Raw genomic sequence first — 26142 nt, forward strand, 5'->3', positions numbered from 1 at the left:
TGAGGAAATTTATCAAATGATAACTGACTTTCTTTCTCTCTGTATATCAGTAATTTGTCTTTTTTAAAACCGAAGAAAAAGTACATGTTACATGAAGGGGCACAGTTTATAGTGCAGGTCATCACTAAAGTTTAGGAGTTAAAATGCAATTAATAGTGAACAGCTTCCTGTTAAATTAATCAGGTGGGGCAATAGATCTTTTCCTGCTAGTCTACTTTGAGCAGACTAGAAGCTGAATAAAGGATATGATCCATGATCATTGTTCAACTCAAGGAGCAAAGAACAGTACGGCACAAGAATGGACCCTTCGGCCACCAAGACTGCGCTGACGTGTGATGCCTTTCTACACTAAAAACGTTTAGCCTCTAAGTAGTCTGCATCGCACTATTCCTGCCCTTTATTCATATATCTGTCAAGATGTCTTTTAACCATTGCTATTGAATCTGCCTAACCACTGCATTTGGTAGCACATTCCAGGTACTTATCACCCTCTGTTTAAAACAAAAACTTGCCTCTCAGATCTCCTTTAAACTTGCACCTTTTTAGCTTAAACCTAAAATCTTAGTCAGATTCCTAACACATTATTTACAGCATAATGACCATCCTCTGTACTTACAGTGCATCATTCCCTTGCCTTGTTTAGTTATTTTTATTATTGATTTGACTAAATATCCAGAAGGGGAATTCTCTGTCTCTTTTTTTTGCTCTCTGCCTTCATCTCCAGAATTAAGTGAGTAGTTGAGTTATGAACTAAGGCATGGACTTTTTTCTCCAAAGAAATAAATGGAGAAACTGTTTATGGGGAAAAGTTGTAAAATATCTTTTTACTGCTATTTAGACCGAGGTAATAATTTTCTGACTTGCTTTTTATCCCATTTTCTCTTATCTTTGTTCTTGTTCTTCTTGATCTTAAGCTACATGGCTGATAGCTATTAGCTTGGATAGATGTGATTATATCTTTTTTTGTAATTTTTTATTCTCAATCTTTTGCTTTCTGTGCTTCAAATTTCCTTTCTTACTGTGGCAAATCTTGGAACAAATGCATACTTTATTATTGATAGCTCATATGTCAGTCAGCCCAGTAGCAATTATATATAACATCCTTTGTAATGCATTTGCACTAGGAACAACAACAAAAATAACTACTATTCCAATGACTTCGATGACATCGAAGCCAAATGTCATTGTTGTACAGAAGACTGCAGGGAAAGGAACAACCATCCAGGGTATTCCAGGAAAAAATGTGGTCACAACGTTGTTGAATGCTGGGGTAAGTTCGTAATTATCTATTGTACATTACATACAAAGTTCATGATCCATAGTGGTTTCATTTATTCCTGATTAGTGGAGGTCACTGAAAGGTTTCGAGTATCGCAAAATTAGGAGGCAAGCAAGAATGGAACACCAGTGTATGTCGTTAATATTTGGAGAAATGGTTAGATAGGGATGTGCATTGATAATTTTGCAGCATCACTGGCCTCCCAGCCTTCATCTTGAGAAAAAGTATCAGTAGGGAAAATAAGTAGGAAAGTGTTAACAATTCATAACAGCTAGTGCTGTGGCAAATTTCCAAGATATAGGAAAGAGCAGCAGAAGATGGCCAGGTTGAATGAATGAGCCTGTTCCACCCATTAATTAGATCATGGCTAATCATCCATCTTTATGCTACCTTTTTACCTTACTATCCAAAAAACAATTGATTTCTGCTTTGAGCATGATCAATAATTGAGCTTCCTCAGACTCTGGGTAAGCATATTCTAAAGATTTGCCACCCTCTGAAGATATTCCTTCTCTTTTTAGTTTGAAATGGAATAACCCTAGTTCTAAGACCATCCCTTGATTCTAGACTCACCAACCATTTGCTTAGAAACTGAACTTCATGGACTAACCATATCTCATTTCTAGAGAAGTGATACAGTTAACAACAGCAAGTTGTATTTTACAAAAGAAAACACAGAAATTGCTGGAAAAACTCAACAGGTCTGGCAACATCTGTGGAGAGAAAGCAGAGTTAACATTTCAGACCCACTGACCCTTTTTCAGACCTCCTGAGTTTTTTCAACAATTCCTCTGCCAGGTTTTTGCTGTTTTTGTTCAGGATTTCCAGCATCTATAGTTCTTCATTTTAACTTGTATTTATATACTGTCTTTAATATAACAAAACTTACCAATGACCTTCTCAGAGACATTAGAAAATCCTGAGATGCTACCAAACAACATAAGATGCTATTTGGGTTGATAACCAAAAGCTTTGTCAAAGAGGGAGGTTTTAAGGAGCTTTCAAAAGGAACCAAGTGAGATAGAGAAACATAGAGAATTAAAGAGAATTCTAGAGCATATGGCTGAGGAAATTGAAAGCACGTGTTATGATCCCGTTTGATAGTAATGCAGAAGAAATCACATCTGAGAAAGAAATCTGGGCTTGATGGATTATATTTATTTTTGCAATTGGATACCAGTTGCTAAACATTCACATGAGAATACTGATATTTCTTAACATAAAAGTTGTTTACAAAGGAATCAAGCTGCTAAGTATTAATATGTAATCCAATTTGAATAAAGCATTACATAAACACAACAAAGATTTAACTGTTTTTGCAGCAATATCCCTTTCAGATACTCAAGCCTAGAGAAAATCACTCCTTTCTTACTTAACTGATGCTTTCCAGCTTTTCTCCTTGGACTGCTTAAGCAGTTTTAAGAGTCCTTCCTAGATTACCTAAATGTCCATTGAGTTCAGACAGCTTTGCAAGCTCCTATTGCTTTGAGACTTCACAAACTACCCTTCTATGAGAGTGAAATTGATCTCCTGAGCTGAAAGTTTTATTCTTCAATGTCGATGAAACTGAAACCTAATTCTTCCAAACTGAACTCAATCTGGAATGCACGACCAGTGAACCTGATTATTTGGTTTTCTGTATGTCATATCCTCAGCAGTGTAAATATTTAATCAGCTATTGCCTCAGATATCTAGTTAGACATTTACTGAGCAATGAATTTGTATATTTAGGTCACTTTTCCAAATGATTTTCTGACTTTTTGAAAAAATAGTTACCATCACAGAACTGAAACCAATTCATCAGCCTCTCTTTTGACCGTTCAAATTCCAAAATAATGATAGCACATTATTCAACTTTATCACAACAGCAACCAGAATTGGAGAAGTCTTAAGATCTCTAATGGTTGCAGGGCTGGAAAATATTACAGAAGTAGAGAAGCAGGAAGCTATTAAGAAATTTGAAAGCATAATATTACTTAAACAGCAGCAGGTCAGCAAACATTAATGATGGATGAATTGACACATTGTGCAGAAGGGCATGTGGAGTAGAGGTTTGGGTGATATCCAAGATCATAGGAGCCATTGAAGAGTGTTTTAGATTCGCCAAGCCTTTGGGTGACAAGCAGAGATGAATTCTTCAGCAGAAAATGGGCTGAAGCAGAATTGGAGTCTGGAAATGTTCTGAATTCTTGGTGATGTTAAGAATGTGGCCAGGAGATCATCTCAGGACAAAAATGCTACCAAGTTGTAGAGTCATGGAGCACAGAAGAAGCCCTTTGGTTCATCAAGTTGCACTGACCTAGCTACACAAATCCCACTTTCCAGCACTTGGCTCATAGCCTTGAATGTTATGATGTTTCAAGTGTTCATCCATGTACTTATTATCAGTTGAGGTTTCCTGTGTCTACTGCTATGCCAGGCAGTGCGTTCCAGATTCTCACCATCTTCTGGGTGAAAAGATTTTTGTCAGATACCCTCGAAAGCTCCAGTCCTTCAACTTAAAATTATGTTTTGTTGTTATTGATATTTCAACTAAGGGAACGATTGTTTCCTATTCGCCATGTCCATGCCCTCACAATCTTATGCGCCTCAATCAGTTTCCCTTCTCGAGAGAAAACTAGAGTTTTGAGTGTGGTGCTGGAAAAACGCAGCAGGTCAGGCAGCATCCAGGGAGCAGGAGAGTTGACATTTCAGGCATAAGCCCCGAAACATCGATTCTCCTGCTCCTCAATGCTGCCTGATCTGCTGTGCTTTTCCAGCACCACACTCTCGACTCTGATCTCCAGCATCTGCGGTCCTCACTTTCCTCTAGAGACAACTACTCAAGCATTTCCAGTATCTTTTTACAGCTAAAATATTCCAACCAGGCAACATCCTAGTGAATCTCTTCTGCATTCCCTCAGGGTAATCGCATCCTCCTTGTAGTGTGGCAACCAGAACTGCACAAGCACTGCAGCTATGGTTTAAGCAAAATTTGTGTGCAGCTGCAATATAACCTCGCTGTTCTTATAATAAAAGAAAGTGTCCCATGTGCCTTCTTAATCCCCTTCTCCATTAACCTCTCCTACCAGCTTCAGGGATTTAGAGTCATAGAGTCGTAGCAATGTACAACGTGGAAATAGGCCCTTCGGTCCAGCTTGTCCATGCCGACCAGGTATCCCAACCCAAACTAGTCCCATCTGCCAGCACCCGGCCCATATCCCTCTAAATCCCCCTCATTCATATACCCATCCAGATGCCTTTTAAATATTGCAATAGTATTAACCTCCACCACTTCCTCTGGCAGCCCATTCCACACACGCACCACCCTCTGCGATAAAACATTGCCCCTTAGGTCTCTTTTAAATCTTTCCCACCTCACTCTAAACCTCTGCCCTCTAGTTCTGGACTCCCCACCCAGGATCAAATTTACTATATTCATGCCCCTCATGATTTTATAAACCTCTATAAGGTCACCCCTCAGCCTCTGACACTCCACGGAAAACAGCCCTAGCCTATTCGATCTCTCCCTGTAGCTCAAATCCTCCAACCCTGGCAACATCCTTGTAAATCTTTTCTGAACCCTTTCAAGTTTCACAACATCCTTCTGATAGGAAGGAGACCAGAATTGCATGCAATATTCCAACAGTGGCCTAACCAATGTCCTGTACAGCCGCAACATGACCTCCCAACTCCTGTACTCAATTCTCTGGCCAATAAAGGAAAGCATACCAAATGCCTCCTTCACTATCCTATCTACCTGTGACTCCACTTTCAAGGAGTGATGAACCTGTATTCCAAGATCTCTTTGTTCAGCAACACTCCCTAGGACCTTACCATTAAGTGTATACGTCCTGCTAAGATTTGCTTTCCCAAAATACAACATCTTTCATTTATCTAAATTAAATTCCATCAGCCTCTTCTCAGCCAATTGACTCATCTGATCAATATCCCATTGTAATCTGAGGGAACATTCTTTGCTGTCCACTACACCTACAATTTTGATGTCATCTGCAAACTTACTAACTATACATCTTATGCTGACATCCAGATAATTTATGTTTGTGGACAAACACCCCACGATCTGCCCCCCCGCCCCTCCCTTTCTCTGAGCTTCCTAGTATCCTGCCATTCATAGAGTACTTCCTTGTCCTGTTAGTTCTTCCAAGTGCATCAGCTAACTTTTTACAGGGTTAATTTCTGTCTGTCACAGATTTGCCCATCTGACCAACCTGTCTATATCTCCCTGCAACCTGAGACCTTCTTCCTCACTATTCACCACCTGGCCAATCTTTGTCATCTACAAACCTACTTATCATCACCCCCACATTCTCATCTGTATCTTTTACAGGTATAAGTAGAATAAAGGACCCAGAACTGATCCCTGTGTTATGCCACTTGACACCATCCTCCAGGCACACACCGCCTTCTCCATCACCTTCTCTTTCATTTGTGAGACATGGGTGTCGCTGGCTTAGCCAGTATTTATTGCCCTTAAGGAGGTGGTGGTGAACTGCGTTCTTGACCAATGCAGTCTATGTGCTACACATTGACCTATATTGCCATTAAGCACAGAATTCCAAGATTTTAACAGAATGACAGTGAAGGAATGGTAATATATTTCCATATCTGAATGGTGAGTGGCTTGGAGGGGAACTTGCAGATGGTGGTGTTCCCGTGTATCTGCTGTCCTTCTCTTTCTAGATGGAAGTGGTTATGGGTTTGTGAGGTGTTGTTTAAGGATCTTTGGTGAATTTCTGCACTGCATCTTGTCAGTAGTACAAACTGCTGCTCCTGAGTATTGGTGGTGGAGGGACTCGACGTTTGTGGATGTGGTGTCAATCAAGTGGGCTGTTTTGTCCTGGAATGTGTCGGGTTTCTTGAATATTGTTGAAGCTGCACCCATTCAGGAAAGTGGGGAGTATTCCATCACACTCCTGACTTGTGCCTTGATGATGATGGAAAGACTTTGGGCAGTCAGGTGGTGAGTTACTCCCTGCAGTATTCTAGCCTCTGTTACAGCTGCTGTGCTTATGTGGCAAATCCAGTTGAGTTTCTGGTCAATGGTAACCCCTGGGATGTTGATAGTGGGGGATTTAGTGATTGTAACATTATTGAACATAGAGGGCCAACGTATAGATCATCTGTTATGGGAGATGGTCACTGCCTGGCATTTTTGTGGCGTGAATGTTAGTTGTCGCATTGTAAGGCCAAGCTCAGAAATTTTCCAAATCTTGTTGTATTTGAACATGGACTGCTTCAGTATCTGAGGAGTCATGAATGGTGCTGAGCATTGGCGAACATTCCCACTTCTGACCTTTATGATGGAGTGAAGGTCATCGATGAAGCAGTGGAAGATGGTTTGGTCTAGAATGCTGTCCAGAGGAACTCATGCGAGATGACCTGAAGCTCAGATGAGTGATCAACAATAACAACTATCTTCTCTGTCAGGTTTGACTTCAACCAGCAGAGAGCTTGCTGTATTGATTCCAAATTTGATAGGACTCCTTGATGCCATGCCTGGTTGAATATCTTCTTGATGTCAAGGGCTGCCACTGGAATTACCTCACCTCTGGAATTCAGCTCTTTTATCCATGTTTGAACCAAGGTTGCAATGAGGACAGGAGCAGAGTGGCCCAGGCGAACTCAAACTGGGTATTGCTGAGCAGGTGCTGTTGGATAGCACTTGATGACACCTTCCAACATTTGACTGATGCATTTTACTGATGCTCAAGAGTAGCCTATCGGGGAGTTCATTGGTTGAGTTGGATTGGATTTGTCCTGCTTTTTGTGAACGTGCCTGGGCAATTTTCCACGTTGTCTGGTAGATATCAGTGTTGTAGCTATACTAGAGCAGCTTGGTAAGTTCTGGAGCTCAAATCTTTGGAACTGTGCCAGAATGTTATCAAGGCCCATAGTCATGCAGTATCCAGTGCCTCCAACGATTGTTTGAAATCAAGTGGAGTAAATTGAATTGATTGAAGATTGGTTTGTGTAATGCTGGGAAGCCCAGGAGGAGGCTGACATCCACTCAGAAATTCTGGTTGAAGATCGCTGCAAATGCTTCAACACTGATATATTGGGCTTTTCCATCATTTGAAGATGAGAATATTTGTAGAGCCACCACCTCCAGTGAATTGTTTAATTGCCTACTGCCAATCATGACTGGATGTGACAGAATTGCAGAGTGTAGATCTGATCCATTGGTTGTGGGACTTGTCACTTGCTGCTTAGGTTGTTTGACATGCAAATAGTCCTGTTTGGCAGCTTCACCAGGATGACACCTCATTTTTAGATTTCCTGGTGCTGTTCCTGGCATGCCCTAATGCACTGTCCATTGAACCAGGGTTGATGGTATTGATTGAGTGGTGGATATGCCAGGTTATGAGGCTGCAAGTTGTGCTAGAGTACAATTCTGCTGCTTTTTTTTTGGTTAGAGTGGTGCTGGAAAAGCACAGCAGGTCAGGCAGCATCCGAGGAGCAGGAAAATCGATGTTTCGGGCAAAAGCCCTTCATTGGGAATCCTGATGAAGGGCTTTTGCCTGAAACTTCGATTTTCCTGCTCCTCGGATGCTGCTTGACTTGCTGTGCTTTTTCAGCACCATTCTAATCTAAACTCTGGTTTCCAGCATCTGCAGTCCTCATTTTTGCCTACAATTCTGCTGCTGTTGATGGCCCACAGCACCTTGTGCATGCCCAGTGTTGAGATGCTACATCTATTCAAAGTGCCATTCTCAATGTGGGAATCGATTTAGTCAATGTCAAGACTCAACACCTTCCTGACTGTGTACCACTGTGCCATCACCTCTGCCACGTTTGTCCTGCCAATGGGACAGGACATATCCAGGGATGGTGGTGATGGTGCCTGGGACATTTTCTATAATGTGTAATTCTGTGAATATGACTATATCAGGTTGATGCTTAACAGCTGTGAGACAGCTCTCCCAGGTTTGGCACTAGCCCCATATGCAAATCAGGAGAACGTTGCAGGGTTGACAGGGCTGTTTCTGCCATTGTCTTTTCCGATGGTTGGGTTGATGCCAGTTTAATTTCTTTGTTGAGATATGTAGTGACTGATAACTGAGTGCCTTACTAGATCATTTCAGAGGGCAGTTGAAAGTCAGTCACATTGCTTTGGATCTAGAGTCACATGTAGGCCAGACCAGAAGAGGGTGGCAGTTTTCTTTCCTAAAGGGCAGTAGTGAACCAGATGAGTTTTTCTGATAATGAACAATGGTTTCATGCTCAACAGTAAATTCTTAATTCCAGATTTTTATTTATTGCCCCTGGCAGGATTTGAAACAGGTCTCCAGAACATTAGCTAGGTATCTGGATTAATAGCCTAGCAAAAATACCACTAGGCCATCACCTCCTTTTCGTAGTCTCCTGCGCCCCCCAAGCTAATTTTGGGTGCATCTTACCAAGTTGCACTGGATCCAATGTGCTTTTACCTTTTATATCAGTTTCCCATATGGGACCTCATCAAAGATTTTACTAAAATTCATATAAACTACTTTAATTGCACTGCCCTCATCAACACAGCTGATTTACCTCAAAAACCTTAAAGGCATGACCCCTTTTTGATGAAGCCATTGCTTGACTATCCCATGATTCTCCAAGCAGAAATTAGTTTTCTCCTTTAGAATTTTTTCCAACAGTTTCCATATATCTGTTGTGAGACCTACTGCCCGTAATTCCCTGATTTATCCCACCACCATTCTTGGAAGGTGGTACCACATTACCTCTCTTTCATTCTTCTGGCACCTCCCCTGTGGCCAGAGGTGAATCACAAATTTGGGTTAGACCTGAAATCCTTCCTTCACCTCCAACATAGCCTGGGATGCAACTCATTGGACCTGGGGATTTGTCCACCTTTAAGCCTACAAAACTGCCAATATCTCCTCTCTCCCTATGTCAATCTGCTCAAGAACACCTCAGTCCCTACCAAAAATTCTGTACTGAAATATTCCTTCTCCTGAGTAAAGATTGATGTGACACCCTGCCAAAGTCTACTGGCTCCACATGTAGTTTGCCCTTAGGTCCTTAATAGGCCCAATTCTTTCCTTGGTCATCTGTTTCCCCTTAATATACTTCTTGCCTATCTTCTGATTCTCCCTAATCTTACACACCTGTGTTTCTTCATGCCCCCTGTTCGCTTTCCTAATTGTTTTTAAGTTTCTCACCACCCCTTCTATTGTCGACAAGAGCCCCTGCCTCCTTATTGCTCCTTATCAAGTCCTGCATGTTCCTACGAATGCAAGATGCTCTGTGCATATTGCTGCTACATGTCTAAAGGCAACACGTTGAACCCACACTCTCCCCATTTCTATTTTGAATTCCCACCCCCACGGTTTTGCTGTAGCAGAAGTTGTAAAATTGTTTTGTTACATTTGACTAAGACTGGGTTGAATGTGCGTTAAGCAAATAATTTAAGTGCCAAGATAATTTTGCAAGCTTTAAATGTATAGCTGAGTCTGTTCTATATTAATTATCAAGTTGATTTTTTCAGGGCAAAGAATTTTTGTGCCTGTTTGTGTACTGAATTTGACTTGAAAAATTGTGCTTTAACTCTCAGAGCATTTACTTGTATATTTTTCCCCACTTCTCCCTTTAAATCTGCCTGCTAGGGTGAAAAGACCATTCAGGCAGTACCTGCAGGGACAAAACCAGCAATTATCACTGCAACAAGACCCATTACTAAAATGATTGTGGCTCAACCAAAAGGGGTGGGTTCGTCAGTACAACCCACCACAAAAATCATCCCCACCAAAATTCTCTACGGACAGCAAGGGAAAACGCAGGTGAGTGGGTTCTAAAGCTGAAGAAATAAAAAACAGGAAATGCTGGTGGTTGAAGGGTGATGCCTTCTGAAGTCTTTAACTTGCTCTCTTAGTCTGGTCTTTCTTAGGTTCTATTTGATTTATTTGATTTGAACACTACCACTATTTCTGTCTCTCTCATTTTCACAGATTTACTTTTTACCCCTCGGGGTATTAATATGTGTACGTATAAGCATTTTATTTTGTTTAACTATGGCATTTTTGCTATGTTTGTCACACCCAGATTGTCATTTACTATTGTTCATCACTGAGGAAACACAACTTGACTTTTTACTTAGTCGTAAAACTGATCCTTCAGTCCAACTTATCCATGCCAACGAGTTGGGTTAAAGTAACACAACCTTAGTGTTGGGCATCATATTAGCAAGGAGAAAGTTACAATCTTGGTCAAATATATCTGAGCCTGGCATTGAGATTGGAGGAGGGTTGTTTTCCCCCATTTTGGAACTGTCCCATATATGGAAAAGCAAATCATTGGAGACGTGGTGCGTTTTCATCTTGAATCAAATGTGGGAAACTATTTGGAATGTTGAGTGGGCATGTAAAAGTTTGTTTGCTTTGTATTTCAATGCATAAAATTATACACAATGTATTCTGATGTAAACCAACTATTGAAACCCTGTTTGAAGATTAAATTTGAGTATCTTAATACAGGTGATCAGCCAGGACTTGAGTTTAAAATCCTCCTTCACCTTCAATATCTTCCTGTTAATTGCTAAGTTTTAATGGTCTGTGACAACCGTAATAACAAAGAATACTTTTCACTTGCAATACAGGTTCTGATTAAACCAAAGCCTGTGGCTTTCCAGGCCACAATGGTGAGTGAACAGACTCGTCAGCTGGTGAGTGAAACTCTGCAGCAGGTCTCAAGGGTCACGGAGGGAAGCAGTTTATCTGGACAAGAAGGCAGTCTGAAGGACGATGCACAATCCTATGCTGAGGGCAGCAGTGGGAGTGGTTCCTCGAGTGACTCCGTACAAATCTCTCATGGTACAAACTCTCAAAATGCTTGCATCTTTTATGTTTTTTCAAATTTGCAGGGTGAGGGATTGAATATAGTTTCAAATGCTTGAGTATGCATCTAATAAGTTATGCAAGGAAGGAACATTAAACTTCAGAAGAATTGGAGCTGAAATATGAACAACAGACTTAATATTTTTTGTCATTTTCATAAAAATATACAGTGGTAATACTTAAATGTGTGTCTTCCCATTCTAGTACTCTTCTCTCTCAAATTAAGCTGGGTACAAAATCCCAAGGCAGGAACATAGGGTGTGCATGAACCTTGAATTATTGAAAGGGAAAGCAAAGGACAATAAGTTTATTCCAGTTGGCATCAGTTGTATTTTTATAACTTAAAATGCAGTCTTGTTTGTGTCTGTTTGAATTAAATCATGCGTAAGTAAATGGCTGCTATGCTACTCAACTCTTTCTCATCGGATAAGTTGTGGTTGGTGATGGCTGCAAGCAGGGAATCATTAAAATGCCAACAGAAATCAGGGATACATCACTAAGATAATTTGATTATTCAACTTCTGTAACTCACAGCCAATTCTTCTTATTCAGTGAATCTTTTATTCAGTCAGTTCAACCCTTTTTCTGACTGGGAATAGGTGATTTCATTTTCTCTCAGTTCACAGACCACACATTATTCTATTTTCAAGAAATAGTGAATGTGTAGCATTTTCCTACAAATTTCTTGTGTTTCTTGTTTCTGCCCTGCCTCAAATTAGGTGTTTGTCTGTGTTTTAATTAACACTTAGCCTAACAATAAAACTGCATGTAGTCATTTTTTCTAATCACAGACACAAGTAACTGGAATTTCTGTTGTCAGATATAAAAGCAAATATTTTGGAAATCTGAAATAGGTATTCAGGCTAGTCAGTCCCTGTGGTGAGGAATAGAGTTTATCTTTCTGTTTGACCTTTTATCAGAACACATGCATGAAGTGTTCTATCTCCACTGACGCTGCCTAACCTGATGAGTATTTCAAGCCTTTTCTGTCCATTTTGTTATCAGGCCATGGTTGTTCAGTCTTTTTTCCCCCATTTATCTAGATGGAAAATGTCCATGTCTTGTTTTGAATGTGCCAGCGTGTGCGTGTGAGCAATAAGCTGAACTCCATAATGTGTTAAATTTACAGATTGCAAAATAACTTATAGATAAATCAACATGCTTAAACTAAATGCAGATGATAAAAAGTCCAAACTTGATTTTGTGATCTAGCTAGATGTTGATTTGGAGATTTGGTCATCAAGTTCCTGCTTTTATTATAGTGTCTCTCATTTTAGAAATTATTATCCACTTTCCTCCTGATAATTTTTTGTGTACGTTTTCTAGGAGAGAAAGGCTGATTTCTTTTTGCACATAGTCAAGAGTATTTCTCACATTGTATCTTGTACGAACTTGTTTCAGCCAATATTTATCATTATTGTTTGGTGTATTAGTATATCAACAAGCCGTGTTGCAGAGTGGTTGTCAATGGCATGCCTGAGTATTTCCCCGTCCCTACCTTGCCATTATGAAAGATGCTGAATGGAGCCATGACATTTTGTTTGCTCTGTGTGACCACCTCTCTCCTGGATTATTAGCACTAGGTGAAGGCTTCTAGGATGCAAAATTAGTGCAAGTACTACTATGTATATCCCTATACACCTCCCAGTGGTAGGTGACAACAGAATTGGCAAAGGTTGTCTCCTCTCTCATCTCAGAATTCCTCAAGTCTACAAGGTCATGTGAAAGGCAGGCATTGTTTTAAGAAGTTAATGGGATGTTTTTGTAGCTAAATGAAGGATTGTACAAGACCAGGCTCAACATATGATCCAGTGGAACAGAGTGCACTGTTGTTTGATGTGTGACAAGCTGTCTTTGTTCATGTTGCAGAACCGTTTTCAGTATTGATCAGGATATTTAGCTTTATAATCAATGAATAAAGTAAAGGTTGAGTGCATTATAGATTTGAAATATACTTTGTTGAGGTGCCATTTTTAAATGCAAAGCTTTGTGGTCTTCCTTAACCCCTGCTTGTTGTTTTGTCTTAATTGTCACACTAGGCAAAAGCAGATCGTACATCGAGATACAGAAAACCCGAAATAATTATTTGAGTAAGTCCAGATATTGTGCCGTCCCTGTTGCATTTTTAAAACTGACCACTTGTAAGTCTACATGGGATGTCATTCACAACATTTTGTATTTTGTATCTGCTCCCTCCTTTTAGTTTTATCTTTTGATTATAAGGTATCATCCATTTCACCTCATCCTATGGAATTATTTTTAATTGAAAGGACTATTGCAGTATTCCTATACCATTTCCTTGTTTTCCATGTTTTCATACCTTACTCCCCTTCCAATGAAATTGTTTTGATTAAATTGATGCAGTTCAATGTTCTCGCAGTGCTGAAAACAGTGACTCTATGTGCACATACATGTGTATTAAACATTTCTGACAGGATGAGTTCATATAAATGAGAACAGCTTTTAAAGAGCAAAGTTTTTTGATTAATTTAGAATGATACAGTGAAGCTTTATTCTTGATATTAACCACTGGTGTGAGTAAAGCATTTCAATCTGATCAGTCATACGTGATATCTGTGAGTTGTTAGTGACTTGTTGAAATTTAGTTTACATTATTTTTGTGCCAGATACCTATACTAGTCTGTATTATTTTTAAATGGAGTGCTGGCTTTCAAGAGGACAGGCATGTTCTGTCCCTGCACTTAACCTTCTCTGCAGTGCCTCGAGTTCCGTTTAGTTATTGTTAGGTTTTAAGAATTTTTTGCTAATGTGTGGCAATAGATTAGTGGTATTATTAAAAGTCTATTCATGCAGAGACCCTGTTAATATTCTGTGGGCCCAACTTCGAATATGGTGGAAGTTGGAATTTGAATTCAGTAAAAATCTGGAATTAAGACTCTAATGATAGTCATGAAATTGTTGTCAGGAAAAACTCATTTGGTTCACTGATGTCTATTAGGGAAGGAAATCTGTTTTCTGTAACTAGTCAAACCAACGTGAGACTCCAGACCTACAGTAAAGTGGTCGACTGTTAACTGCCTTATGGACGATAAATGTTGTGATGCCTACCACATCCTGTGAATGAATAGATAAACCTTTAATATGGAATTTGCAGATATAATAGGCCAATATAATACACTATAAGCTCGTTTATTATTGCAGGGTAGACTCATTATTATGTGCCTCCAAAGCCAGGTCTTGATCTTCATCCAAGAGGCAGGTTGACTAATTACATCTGTGGAGTAGAATCCCTTTGTGATTGCTGAGCTGAAACTTATCAATGTCTCAGAGACAATTGGTTTTAAATACTTAAATTAGAATCCTACAGGATCAAACTTTCTTTGTCACTTTAATTTAGGTGGCAGCAATTCCAGTAATTGGAAGAGATGAGCTGAGAGTGCTAAGTAACTTGTTCCTTTATCTTAGAAAAATCTATATTTGAAGGGGCATCAAAGGATTTTGATGGAGAAAACAATTTTTTAATCTGCTGATACGTGAAGAAAAATATTTAAACGTTTTCAACAGAGCTGTTCTTCTCCATACATCTATCCTTCCATCACTAGAGGGGTTTCTTCCCAGTTATCTTCACTCATCCTCAGAAGACATTGACGCATGATTAAATTGCTGCCCTGCAGCAGATGTTTCCTATGTGCTGGACCCATACCACAAGTCTTCAAATCTGACTGAGGGGAAAAATCATAGTCAACCTGTATTTAGCAGAAAGGCACTACTCCCATGCAGTCTTGAACATGGTAGTTGTTCTCAGTTATGTTATTAATCACAGATCGGATGGAGGAGTTGACTTTTTTGGGAGACATAGATAGGCAGGTTTGGTACGCAATAAAGGAAAGCAATTTAACTATTTTGTAATAACTTGGAATTCATTTTGGATGTATCTGTCTGGGTCAACATTTATTGCCTATCTCTAGTTGCCCTTGAGAAGGTTGTGAGCTGCCACGTTGCACTCTGCAACCCATTTGGTCTAAGCAGTCTGACAATGCCATTATCGAGGGTGTTCTAGGATTCTGAAATAGTGACACTGAAAGGATGATAATAAATTTCCAAGTCAGGGTGATGAGTGGCTTGGATGTCATGGCACAGATCTCTGAAGCCTCATAGTTATGACACAGCGGTTGAGAGTTCAGTCTCTATTCATGAGACCTCTAGCCTATTTGATGTTTTAGTGTGGTACTAGAGGTGTCATTCTTAACATTAAACCAGGCTTCTGACTCCCCCTCAAATGAATGAAAAAACAGTTATGTTCTCTCCTCAATGCAGATGAATATTTATCCCTCAGTCGACATCACTGAAATAGATATCTTATTGCTGTTTGCTAGCTTCGCCGTGTGCATATTTGCTTCGCTTCCCTACATTATGACAATGAATGACTCATTGTGGATAGTGCAGAGGGTTGTCAAAGGATACAGCAGGATATAGAGTAGTTGCAGATATAGGTGTAGAAATGGCAAATGGAGTTTTATCCAGGGAAGTGTGAGGTGTTGCACTTTGGGAGATCAAATGTTAAGGAAAAGTTAATGGCAGAACCCTGAATGGCATTGATGTACAGAGAGATCTTGGGGTTCATGTCGATAGTTCCTTGAAAGTGGCCATGCAAGTAGATAGGGTGGTAAGGAAGACGTATGGCATGTCTGCCTTTTATTGTTCAGAGAATGGAGTACAAGAGTCAGGATGTGCTGTCGCAGCTTAATAAGACTTTGGTTAGGCCACACTTAAGAGTATTGTGTTCAATTCTGGTTGCCACATTACAGGAAGGATGTGGTGCTTTGGACAGGGTGCAGGAGAGGTTTACCAGGATGCTGCCTGGATAGAAGGGTATGAGCTGTGTAAGGAGAGGCTGGAAAAACTCAGGGTGTTTTCACTGGAGGGGAGACTTGATAGAAGTCTATAAAATTATGAGATGGATAGATAGGGTTGATGATCAGAATCTTTTTCCCAGTGTTGAAATGTCTGAAACCAGGGTGCATGCATTTAAGGTGTGAGGGGGAAAGTTCAAAGGAGATCTGAGGGGAAAATGTTTTAGAGCGATGGGATACGTTACCAGGGTTGGAGACAGATACGATAGGGGCATTTAAGAGACTTTAGATAAGCACGGAATGGGGGGTTATGGACCAAGGGCAGGCAGAAGGGATTAGTGTTTAATTTTGAAATCATGTTTGGCACAACTTTGTGGGCAAAGGGCTCATTCCTGTGCTCTATTGTTCTATGTTCTCAATTGTTAAGACTCTGGGGTATTTTGAAGAGTGCAAGGTGTAATATTCATGTTTTGTGTGGTAAGGTCAGAGTACCTAGTTGAACTATTGTATTGAAAGATGTTAGAATTTTCATCAAGAAATGAAACTAGGATGATTTTAATAATAGTTATTAAAATTAGGATTTGGGGATTCACTTCAGTTAGAACTAAAATAATTATAGGTATTCTTAATCAATCTGTTCAGATGTGTGGTGAGATTCAAACTTGTGGGGTGGCATGGTGGCTCAGTGGTTAGCATTTGCCACACAGAACTAGGGACCAGGGTTCGAGTCAATTCTCTGATGACTGTCTGTTTGGTGTTTGCACATTCTCCATGTGTCTGTGTGGGATTCCTCCAGGTGCTCCAACTGTCCCTCACTGTCTAAAGATGTGCAGATTAGCTGAATTGGTCATGCTAAATTGTCCATAGTGCCCATGTGTGTGCAGGCTAGGTCAATCTGCCTTCGGAAATGCAAGGTTACAAGGATGGGGTGGGTCTGGCTGGGATGCTCTTCGGAGAGTTGGTGTGACTTAATGGGCCAAATGAGATTGTATGATCAGGCATGCTGGCTCAGAGGTAAGGACATTCCACTACAAGAGTCCCTCTGTTATAGTTATAGACTGAGTTTGAGCGAGTCAGTCTAAAAGTTTGAGTCCTAATTCGTTATAAGACACATTCCAGGTACTTGTTTTCATAGGTTTTGCAGGATTTATTAATTGTATCAAAACAAGTATCAAAGCTTTGGTACTTGATTAAAAAGTGTTTTTCAGTCAACCCATTTCAAGATGCTGTTTGCAACACAGATTGATTGTGCACATGTCTTGTTTGATTGATTTATTTATTTTGTTCTGTCCACTGAAGTTTTCCTTCAGTCTTCCTTCCTTGTGCAGTCAACCATGAAGAATCACTGCAGATTAACCCTTGCTAGTCACTACCCTTGTGTGAGCAGAGACATTCTGAACTCATTGGCCTACTAATGCATGGTCAGCACAAGATTAAACTGAGTTGGCTACGTAATGTGTGCCTAATGCTTATTTGGTTTCTTTAAAAGTGACAACCATCTTAGTGACATCTCTTCCTACTGTCTTCTGATTTACTCTTTGACATGCTAATCATTTTGTAAGATCAACCATTTTATAGCATCTTAACGTAATGATTTTATAGCTCTTTACCAAGGTCAGGTGGCACCGGTGAATAATGTGTATCTGCTTGGAGAATGTAGGATCACCCCCAGTAATTAATGTCATCCCAAATGTTCCTACTGGTACATCTTAGTATTCTCCAAAACCTATCAATATCTTTTAGATCAAAAAGACATGCGTAACTCCATTGTAATTGTTGATGTCTAAAACAGATTTAAAGCTCAAAGTAACCTTACAAACTAATATGCATAGATGTTAGCTGAAGTTTACATTAGCTTGAGCCTTAAACGCAGCCATAAATCTATGTCGTAGTTGTCTTAGGTTAAATGACTTCCTCCTTTTATAAAAAGTGTTTAACAAAAAAAAAACTCAAGCAGAATATTATTTGATTCCTCATTTGCTTAATCAAATCAAATCAAATCATAAGTTGGTGAAAAATAATTCAGTCCTGTAGTTGTATTGTGCCAAAATTTGTATGGCCTTACAAAGTACTCGTATGTCTCTCAGAATCAGTGCTTTTTTTAGTGGGCCATTGAACATTGTGATCACTTGTTATTGCAGACTACTTCTATTTAGTGAACATAAAGGAATCAAAAAGGTGAATCGAATATTAGACTTCGATGATACTGCATGCAAAGGATAGGAAGTAGTTCTATAGAGCTGTGTTTAGTCTCGTCTGCTGCATTCAGTTTTGGTCATGCAATTCTCGAAGGATGTATTGACCTTGGAACGGATGCAGCATAAGCTACCCTGATTACATCATGGCTTAAATGGCATATTACATAAGAAATGCAATGCATGCATTGCATAGCTGAATTTGACAACAAGAAAGGGGGCCTAAACACGATTCACGAAATAAGTTAAGTATGGTATTAAATCCAAAGTCAAATACAGTGAAGTTACACAAAACAGTAGCAAGTCTGAGGACCTGGAACAGTTTAGAATTCAGCAAAGGACAACCAAGGAGTTGATTCAAAAGGGAAAATTGTGTGTTCCAGCAAACTTGCAAGGAATGTTAAAAGTGGATGGTAAGAGCTTCATAATTATATAAAAAGAGAGAGGTTAGTGATGGCAATTGTCACTTCCCAGAGCCTGAAATTAGATAAATGATAATGGGGAACAAGGAAATGGCATAACAATTAATTGATTACTTTTGTTCTGTCCTCGCAGATGAAGGCACGCAAAACTTTCCAGAAATGCTAGGGAAGTAAGGAGCTGATGGGAAAGAAGAATTGAAGGATTTTAGTGAATAAAAGTAGTGCTGGAGAAATTATTGGGACAGGGCTTGATAATCTGCATCCCAGGGTGTTAAAGGAGGTAGCCATGGAAATAGTGGATGCATTTGTTGTCATTATCCAAAGTTCTATAGATTCTGGAATTGTCCTGGCAGATTGGGGAGGGACCAGTGTAAGCTCACTGTTTTAAAAAAAGGAGGTAGGGAGAAAACCTGGAATTATAGACTGGTTTTCTGACTGTTAGTACTAGAGAAAATCTGGAGTCTGTTATGGAGATGTGATAACAAGAGACTTATAGCTGATACTTTATTACTTAAAGTCACTATGGATTTATGAAAGGCAAATGTTGTTTAGCAATCTGGATTTTTATGGTTCTAACTAGGGAAATACATGATGGAGAATAATACATGTGATTCGTTTAGATTTTCGGACCTTTTTGATAAGATCCCACATAAGAGTTTAATGCACAAAATCGAAGCAAATGGGACTTATGATAATATACTGGCGTAGATTGAGAATTGGTTAGCACACAGAAAACAGAGTCTGAATAAGTGGGCCATCTTCAGTTGGAAGTAGTGACAAATACAGTACCTCAGGGATCAGTGCTTGCGTCCTAGCTATTCACTATGTATAAATGATTGGATGAGGGTATAGTGTAATATTTAAAGTTTGGGAGCAAAAAACGAGGTTTGAGTGAGAGTCATGAATAGGATGTAAAGTGGCTTCAGGATTGTTCAGACAAGTTATGAACAGATAAATATGTGATGGATGCAACGTAACGTGGATAAGTAAAGGTTTTGCTTCAGTAGGTTAAAAAAAGTATCATTTAAATGGAGTAGATTTATGAACAGAAGGACCTGGGTATTCTTGTATGCTTAAAAATGTGTTGCTGGAAAAGCGCAGCAGGTCAGGCAGCATCCAGGGAGAAGGAGAATCGACGTTTTGGGCATAAGCCCTTCTTCAGGAATGAGGAGGGTGTGCCAAGCAGGCTAAGATAAAAGGTAGGGAGGAGGGACTTGGGGGAGGGGTGTTGGGAATGTGATAGGTGGAAGGAGGTTAAGGTGAGGGTGATAGCCCGGAGAGGGGGTGGGGGCGGAGAGGTCGGGAAGAAGATTGCAGGTCAAGAAGGCGGTGCTGAGTCTGAGGGCTGGGACTGAGAAAAGGTGGGGGGCAAGAAGCATGCAGGTGTAGCATTAGACAATAGGTGCAGGAGTAGGCCATTCGGCCCTTTGAGCCAGCACCACCATTCATTATGATCATGGCTGATCATGCACAATCAGTATCCTGTTCCTGCCTTATCCCCATAACCCTCGAATCCACTATCTTTAAGAGCTCTATCCATCTTTTTCTTGAAAGTATCCAGAGACTTGGCCTCCACCGCCAACTGGGGCAGAGCATTCCATATATGCATATATTCGTAGCAGGTAGTTATGAAGCCAAATGTTATGTTTGCCTTCATTGCAAGAATGTTTGAGATTAGGAGCAAGGAAGTCTTACTATATAGTTGTACAGGGCATTGGTGACATCACACCTGGAGTATTGTGTGTAGATTTGGTCTCCTAAGAAAGGTGATCCAGACAAATAGTTAGTTTCAGACTGCCATGAGGAGAAATTATTTCACTTGGTGGTGACCTGTGGAACAGCAGGCTGTGGAGATGATCTTACTCAATACATTTAGGAAAGAAGTAGCTCTTTTAGAAGCTGAAAGTGTCAAAGTCTATGGAGAGAGAGCAGAAGTATTGTGTTTTCAACTTGGTCATCTTGAATAGTGAGTCAGTTGAAAGGAATCAATATTTTCTAATCCGTCTATTCAGAGATGTTATTACAAATCTCAAGCAGGTAAAACTTGAATCAGACCTCCAGGCCCAGAGGTAGGGACACTACCACTATTCCACAAGGCACCCCTGCTTTTAAAGGATTAGGTTACAAGGTTAGATTCCTTAAGATTACTATTTTTTTTTATTCCCCTAACTTTTGAAGTTTAAAGGGTAAAAGTTAACTGCTCCCTACCACTTTTATAATGGAAAATGAGGTTTGGCAACGAATGTTTTGTCAGCACTGCACAGATTCCATTAAAGAATGGTTTTAAAAATCCATATCTGATAATTACAATAATATTTTTTAGAGTGGGAATTACGAAACCACGGTAAATTCAGAAAATGGTGGTTTATTCTTAAAGTGAGAACTAAGCCATTATGATTGAAATTAAGAAGCTGGTCAAGTTAGAGAAATGGAGATTTGTCAATATAGATCAGTCATGAACTGATATAAGTGGTGAGTTTTAAGAAGATTTGTAGCACCGTTTGAGATTCTGAATGTAAGTTTGCTCACTGAGCTGGCAGGTTTGTTTTCAGACATTTCGTCACCATACTAGATAATGTCATCAGTGAGTCTAGGAAAGGCAATTTGTTGTTGTCTTCCTCCTCTTTAGTGAATTTTATGCCGGTAAGGGATTAGCACTTAAGTGAAAAGCAGGCCATACCACGAGTGCTTCACTGGAGGCTCGCTAATGATGTTACCTAGTATGATGATGAAACATCTGAAAATGAGCCTTCCAGCTCAGCGAGCAAACTTACATCCAGAACTCATATAAGTAGATGTGGAATAGGCTTAGGAACTTGATGACCTAGTGCACTACCTATGTGTTGGTCCACTGTTCCCCCAAGTAACTACTTTAAATTGTATCATCTCTTTACCTTAAATGTATTTATTCATTCAAAGGGATCTTGATTTCCAATGACATTTATTGCTGCTCTGAGAGTCAAAATGAGTTTTAATGTTATATATGATCAAAAGGATAATTAAACCCCTGTCCTCAAATAACAGATCGTGAACAGAAACCTGGCGGACTCTTTTGGTGTAGTGGTGACGTCCCTACCTCTGAGTCAGGAGGCCTGGTTTTAAGTTCCACCTCCTCCAGAGGTGTGTCATAATGTACCTAAATCAAAGATTGATTCAGAAAATTTGTAATCTAACTCTTTAGAACACTGTAATTTTAAAAATTGAACAGGAACCTGGCTGACTTTTCTCCTGAATGCTGAAGCAAGTACTCCAGTTGAAATTAATGAACTCAACACAAGCTTGGAATTGTCTGCACAGTTTATTTACCTGCTATTGGTAACAACTGAACAGTCAGGAGAACTGACTGTACATGGATGTATCTGTATGTATGCATGTGTGTACACACACTTGTGTGAATATATTTTGTGGGGGGGGGGGTTCATGTGTATCTACGTGAGGATGAGAGGATGAGTGTGTGTTTCTGTATCGATGCAAATGGGAATGTGGGTGTGTATGCACAAGCATGTGTAGATGTTTATAGCTGTATGTGTGAAGAGAAGAGCAGAAGTTTTCAGTGTACCAGTTACATCATCATGTTGTAAATGTGACTTCTTGTTTCGCAAAGTAGAAGTTCAGATTTGAGGTACTGCAACTTTAATAAAATTTGTGCTTTTCATTGCAGACTCTCAGCAAGTAGTCCATGTTATTTCATCAAGGAGCCAGGATTGGGCAGAACATGAAGTTGCCATGGACACCAGCCCTACAATCATCTACCAGGATGTTTCTGGAGAACCCCAATCAGCCACCTCCACCATTAAAGCACTGCTGGAACTCCAGCAGACAGGTGTGCATTTTATTAAACTGCTGGCTTAATGTGGGGAGAAGTATTGTGATGGTGGAGAAGTGGACAAATGCTTCCATTCTAAAAAAATTGACAGGCTTAAGGAAACTGAATTTCCCTTCAGCCATCCAAATTTTTACAGGGAAGTTGAAGCAAACATTAGCAAACAATATTTTATATTTTTATATTACTTTTGATGAAACATTGCAAGACCTGTCACAAAAGACATTATATAAGTGACACTGAGCCACCTAAAGGAGATGTGAGGTCAGATAACCAAAATGTTTGATGTGAAATGATAGGTTTTAAGGAATGCCTTGAGAGGAAAGCAAGATATAAAGATAGATGGAGAGTATTCCAGAGCTTAGGACTGAGGCAGCCATTAGTGGTAGAACAGCTAAAATCAGGGATGCACGTAAGTTTGAATTGGAGGAGTGCAGATGTGTCAAAGGGTATGGGACTGCAAGAGTTGAGTTAGAGGTATAATGCCATGGGAGTATTTGACGGCATGAGAAATTTAAAATCCCTATGTTGCTTCCAGTGTAGGTAAGTGAGCACAGAATGGAACATTTGTTTCAAGTTAAGGCATAGGCAGTGCACTTTTGGATGGCCTTCAAGGTTACAGAGGGTAGAATTTGGTATGCCAGCCAAAAGTGTGACAAATGTATGAACTATGGTTTGAGCTGAGACAGAGGCTTATTCGAGCAATTTTGTGGAGGTGAAAATAGACAATGTGAGTGATGGCACAAGTACAAGATCTGAAGATCACCTTGTTAAATGTGACTGAGAAATAGGAAGGGGCCAAGGACATATCCTTTGTAGGACAGCAAAGGTCGTGGTATGTGGCCAGGAACATCAGTAAATGATGCTCTGAGTTTTCTTGAAAAGGTAGTATTGGGATTAGTTGAGTACAATCCCACCCAGCTGGTTGACAGCGGAGAGGAATTTAAATAGGATGGTGTGGTCAATATGCAAAGGCTGCAGACAGATCAGGAGTGACAGGGAAGGAATGTCTACCTTTGTCACAGTCACGCAGAAAATCATTTGTGACCTTAAGAGTAGTTTTAATACTATGCTGGGACCTCTAATTGGCTGGCTCAAAATTGATGACAAAGAAACCCTTTGCACATAATTTCAAAGGCAAGAGTGGATGGGAGAGCAATTTGAGAAGGTCTGCAATAAAAAAGGAATCTTAGTGTTTTCTTAGGCTGTCGCCAGGACTAGAGGTCTCCAGTTAGAAGGAGAGGCTGGATAGGCTGGGACTTCTTTCACTGGAGCATAGGAGATTGAAGGGTGACCTTATAGAGGTTAATAAAATCATGAGAGGCACAGGTAAGACGAATTGCCAAGGTCTTTTCCCTAGGGTGTGGGGCGTTCAAAACTAGTGGGTGTATTTTTAAAGTGAGTGGAGAAAGATTTAAAAGGGACTCCAGGTGGAACTGTTTCACGCCGAAGGTGGTTTTTGTGGAATGAACTACCAGTTTAAGTGGTGATACGGGTACAGTTACAACATTTAAAAGACATTTGGACAAGTATGTGAATAGGAAAGGTTTAGAGGGATGTGGGCCAAATGCAGGCAAGTTGGTCTCATTTATTTTGGAAAACTTGGTCGGCATGGGTGAGTTGGACCGAAAGATCTGGTTTTGTGCTGTATGACTATGATTCTATGAAATAATGACCAAGTTTAGCGGATGATAGCAGGATATAACCAATGGTCTATCAGACCAGATGATGGCTAACCCCGCTGTCCACCAAATCCTTTTTGAAGTGTGCATTCCTCAGCCTTAAAGGATCAGCGATGAGGGCAGTACTGGGGAACAGCCTGGGTGAGAGAAATCAGTGCTTTTCTTTGGGGCTAGGAATGAAAGCTGAGATTGAGCAAAGCAGTAGCTACTGATATATTGTGCCGTTGGAGGGTTTAAGGCTAGAGAGTTGGGATTTTGAAGGTACACAGGCGAGTGAATTGGGAAGTCATTTCTTTCCAGACAGGGATACAGAAGGATATAGTTTTGGGGCACAGAAGGCACATGAAAGTGGGAGCAATGCAAGGAACTTACCAGAGATAAACCTACCTGTGCAATTGGACTAGCAAGTCCATGTGGAATGGCAAGATGAAAGGAATGAAAATGGTATGTTTACACAAAAGCAAGGTTTGGGTATAATAAGAGAGCAATGAACTCATGGGAGAGCAAACATGATGATTTGGGATGGAAGTTAAAATCAATTGATGATGAGAAGTTACTCTATGTAATGACTCTGGGAATAAAACTGTGGCGCTATCTCATTGATTAAAAAATGTATTTTTATCATACTTGGGATGTGGTAGACAATGACAGTTTTGAAATTGGTATTATTATGGAATTCTTTGAAAAGGTAAAATGCATGGTCAGAGGAACAATAGATTTAATATATTTGGATTTCAAAAGGGTCTGGTAAGTACCACACATAAGGCTACTTATTAGAATTAGCTTTATTGTCACGTGCTCAAATGAATACAGTGAAAAGTTTACAAATCACCACTTAATCACAGATTCTTAAGTATAGATTCTTTGGGAATAATATTTAGAAAAATAAAGAAGAATAAAGTCCAGCATTTCAGATCATATGAATAGAGTCATAGACATATACTGCATGAAACATATTTTAGTAAAATAAAGAGTAAAAAGGTCAGAATAACAGTCCTCCCAACCCAGTCCACGCTGGCACCTTGCCTCCAATCTGTGACGGGTCTTGACTCTGCAAGACCAGGAGACTGCTCTGGAATCATTTCAAGACCAGAAGTGCATGCTGAGGACAAGTAGGACTGCCGAGAGACAGCAACGCTGGGCCTGTGCTGATGCCGGGAGTTCAGGACATCACCCAGAAGAAAGAAGGAAAAAGAAACACGAAAGAGAAATAAAGAAGTAAAAGAAAATAAACGGTCGGAGCGACATGCTCTGACTTAGGATTCCTACTCTGCCTCCATCTTGGAATTGCTTAAGAGCCAGTGGTGCTAACGATAGTCTGTTAGAATGGGTAAAGAATTGGCTAACCATAGGAGACAGTTGGATTAAAGCAGACATTTTCAATCTGTGTTAATTACTTTGATGAGAGAAGTGAAGGTGCTATTGCTAAGTTTTCAGATGGCACAAAAGCTTGTTGAGAATTCAAGATACGAAGATGACACAATCTACAGAGGGATATAGACAGGTTAAGTGAGCAGTCAAGAACTTGACATTTTGAATATATTGTGGGAAAGTACAAAGTTTTGCACTTTTCCAGTTATTTAAATCAAGAAAGCTGCAGCACAGAGGGATTTGGGAATCCTTGTCCGTGAATGTCAAAAAGAACTGTCTCCTAAAGTCATTGAGGAAGAGAGAAGACATATGGAATGTAGGCCTTTATTTCAAAGGGAATGGAGTATAAAAATACTGGTAAGTCTTGCTAAAACTATAGAAGGCACTAGTCAGACCATAGCTTGGATGTTGTGACTAGTTTTGGGCTTCATATCTTAAGTAATATGTAATGACATTGGAGCGATCCAAAGAAGGTTCACAAGGTTGCTGCAGGGTATGGAGGGACTGTCAGTGAAAAGTGTTAAGTTGAGTTGTACTCATTTGAAGGATGAGAGGAGACTGAACTGAAACATTAAAGATTCAGAAGGGACTTGACCGGGTTAATGGGAAGAGGTTGTTTCTTCTTGTTGGAAAGTCTATGACCAAAGGGTGTAATCTGAGAGTGAGCGGTCACCCACTTAAATCTTCTTCTTAGAGGATAGTGAATCTAGAATTAATTAGAGG

The 26142-nt window shown here is 39.9% G+C and overlaps 1 protein-coding gene across 5 annotated transcripts in view; it reads left to right on the forward strand.

The window, feature by feature from the left end:
- Positions 1-26142, forward strand: part of emsy (EMSY transcriptional repressor, BRCA2 interacting) — a 94344-nt gene that overhangs the window by 39783 nt on the left and 28419 nt on the right. For 4 of the 5 annotated variants that reach the window (XM_072576821.1, XM_072576824.1, XM_072576825.1 and 1 more), the window contains 5 exons: positions 1125-1270; positions 9886-10059; positions 10875-11088; positions 13152-13202; positions 22205-22366. In XM_072576821.1, the coding sequence (XP_072432922.1) occupies positions 1125-1270; positions 9886-10059; positions 10875-11088; positions 13152-13202; positions 22205-22366 (747 nt within the window). The remainder of the gene's footprint in view (positions 1-1124; positions 1271-9885; positions 10060-10874; positions 11089-13151; positions 13203-22204; positions 22367-26142) is intronic. The other variant, XM_072576823.1, reaches the window with a different exon arrangement.

The sequence above is a fragment of the Chiloscyllium punctatum genome, chromosome 9, assembly GCF_047496795.1.
Source record: "Chiloscyllium punctatum isolate Juve2018m chromosome 9, sChiPun1.3, whole genome shotgun sequence".
Taxonomy (NCBI): Eukaryota; Metazoa; Chordata; class Chondrichthyes; order Orectolobiformes; family Hemiscylliidae; genus Chiloscyllium; species Chiloscyllium punctatum.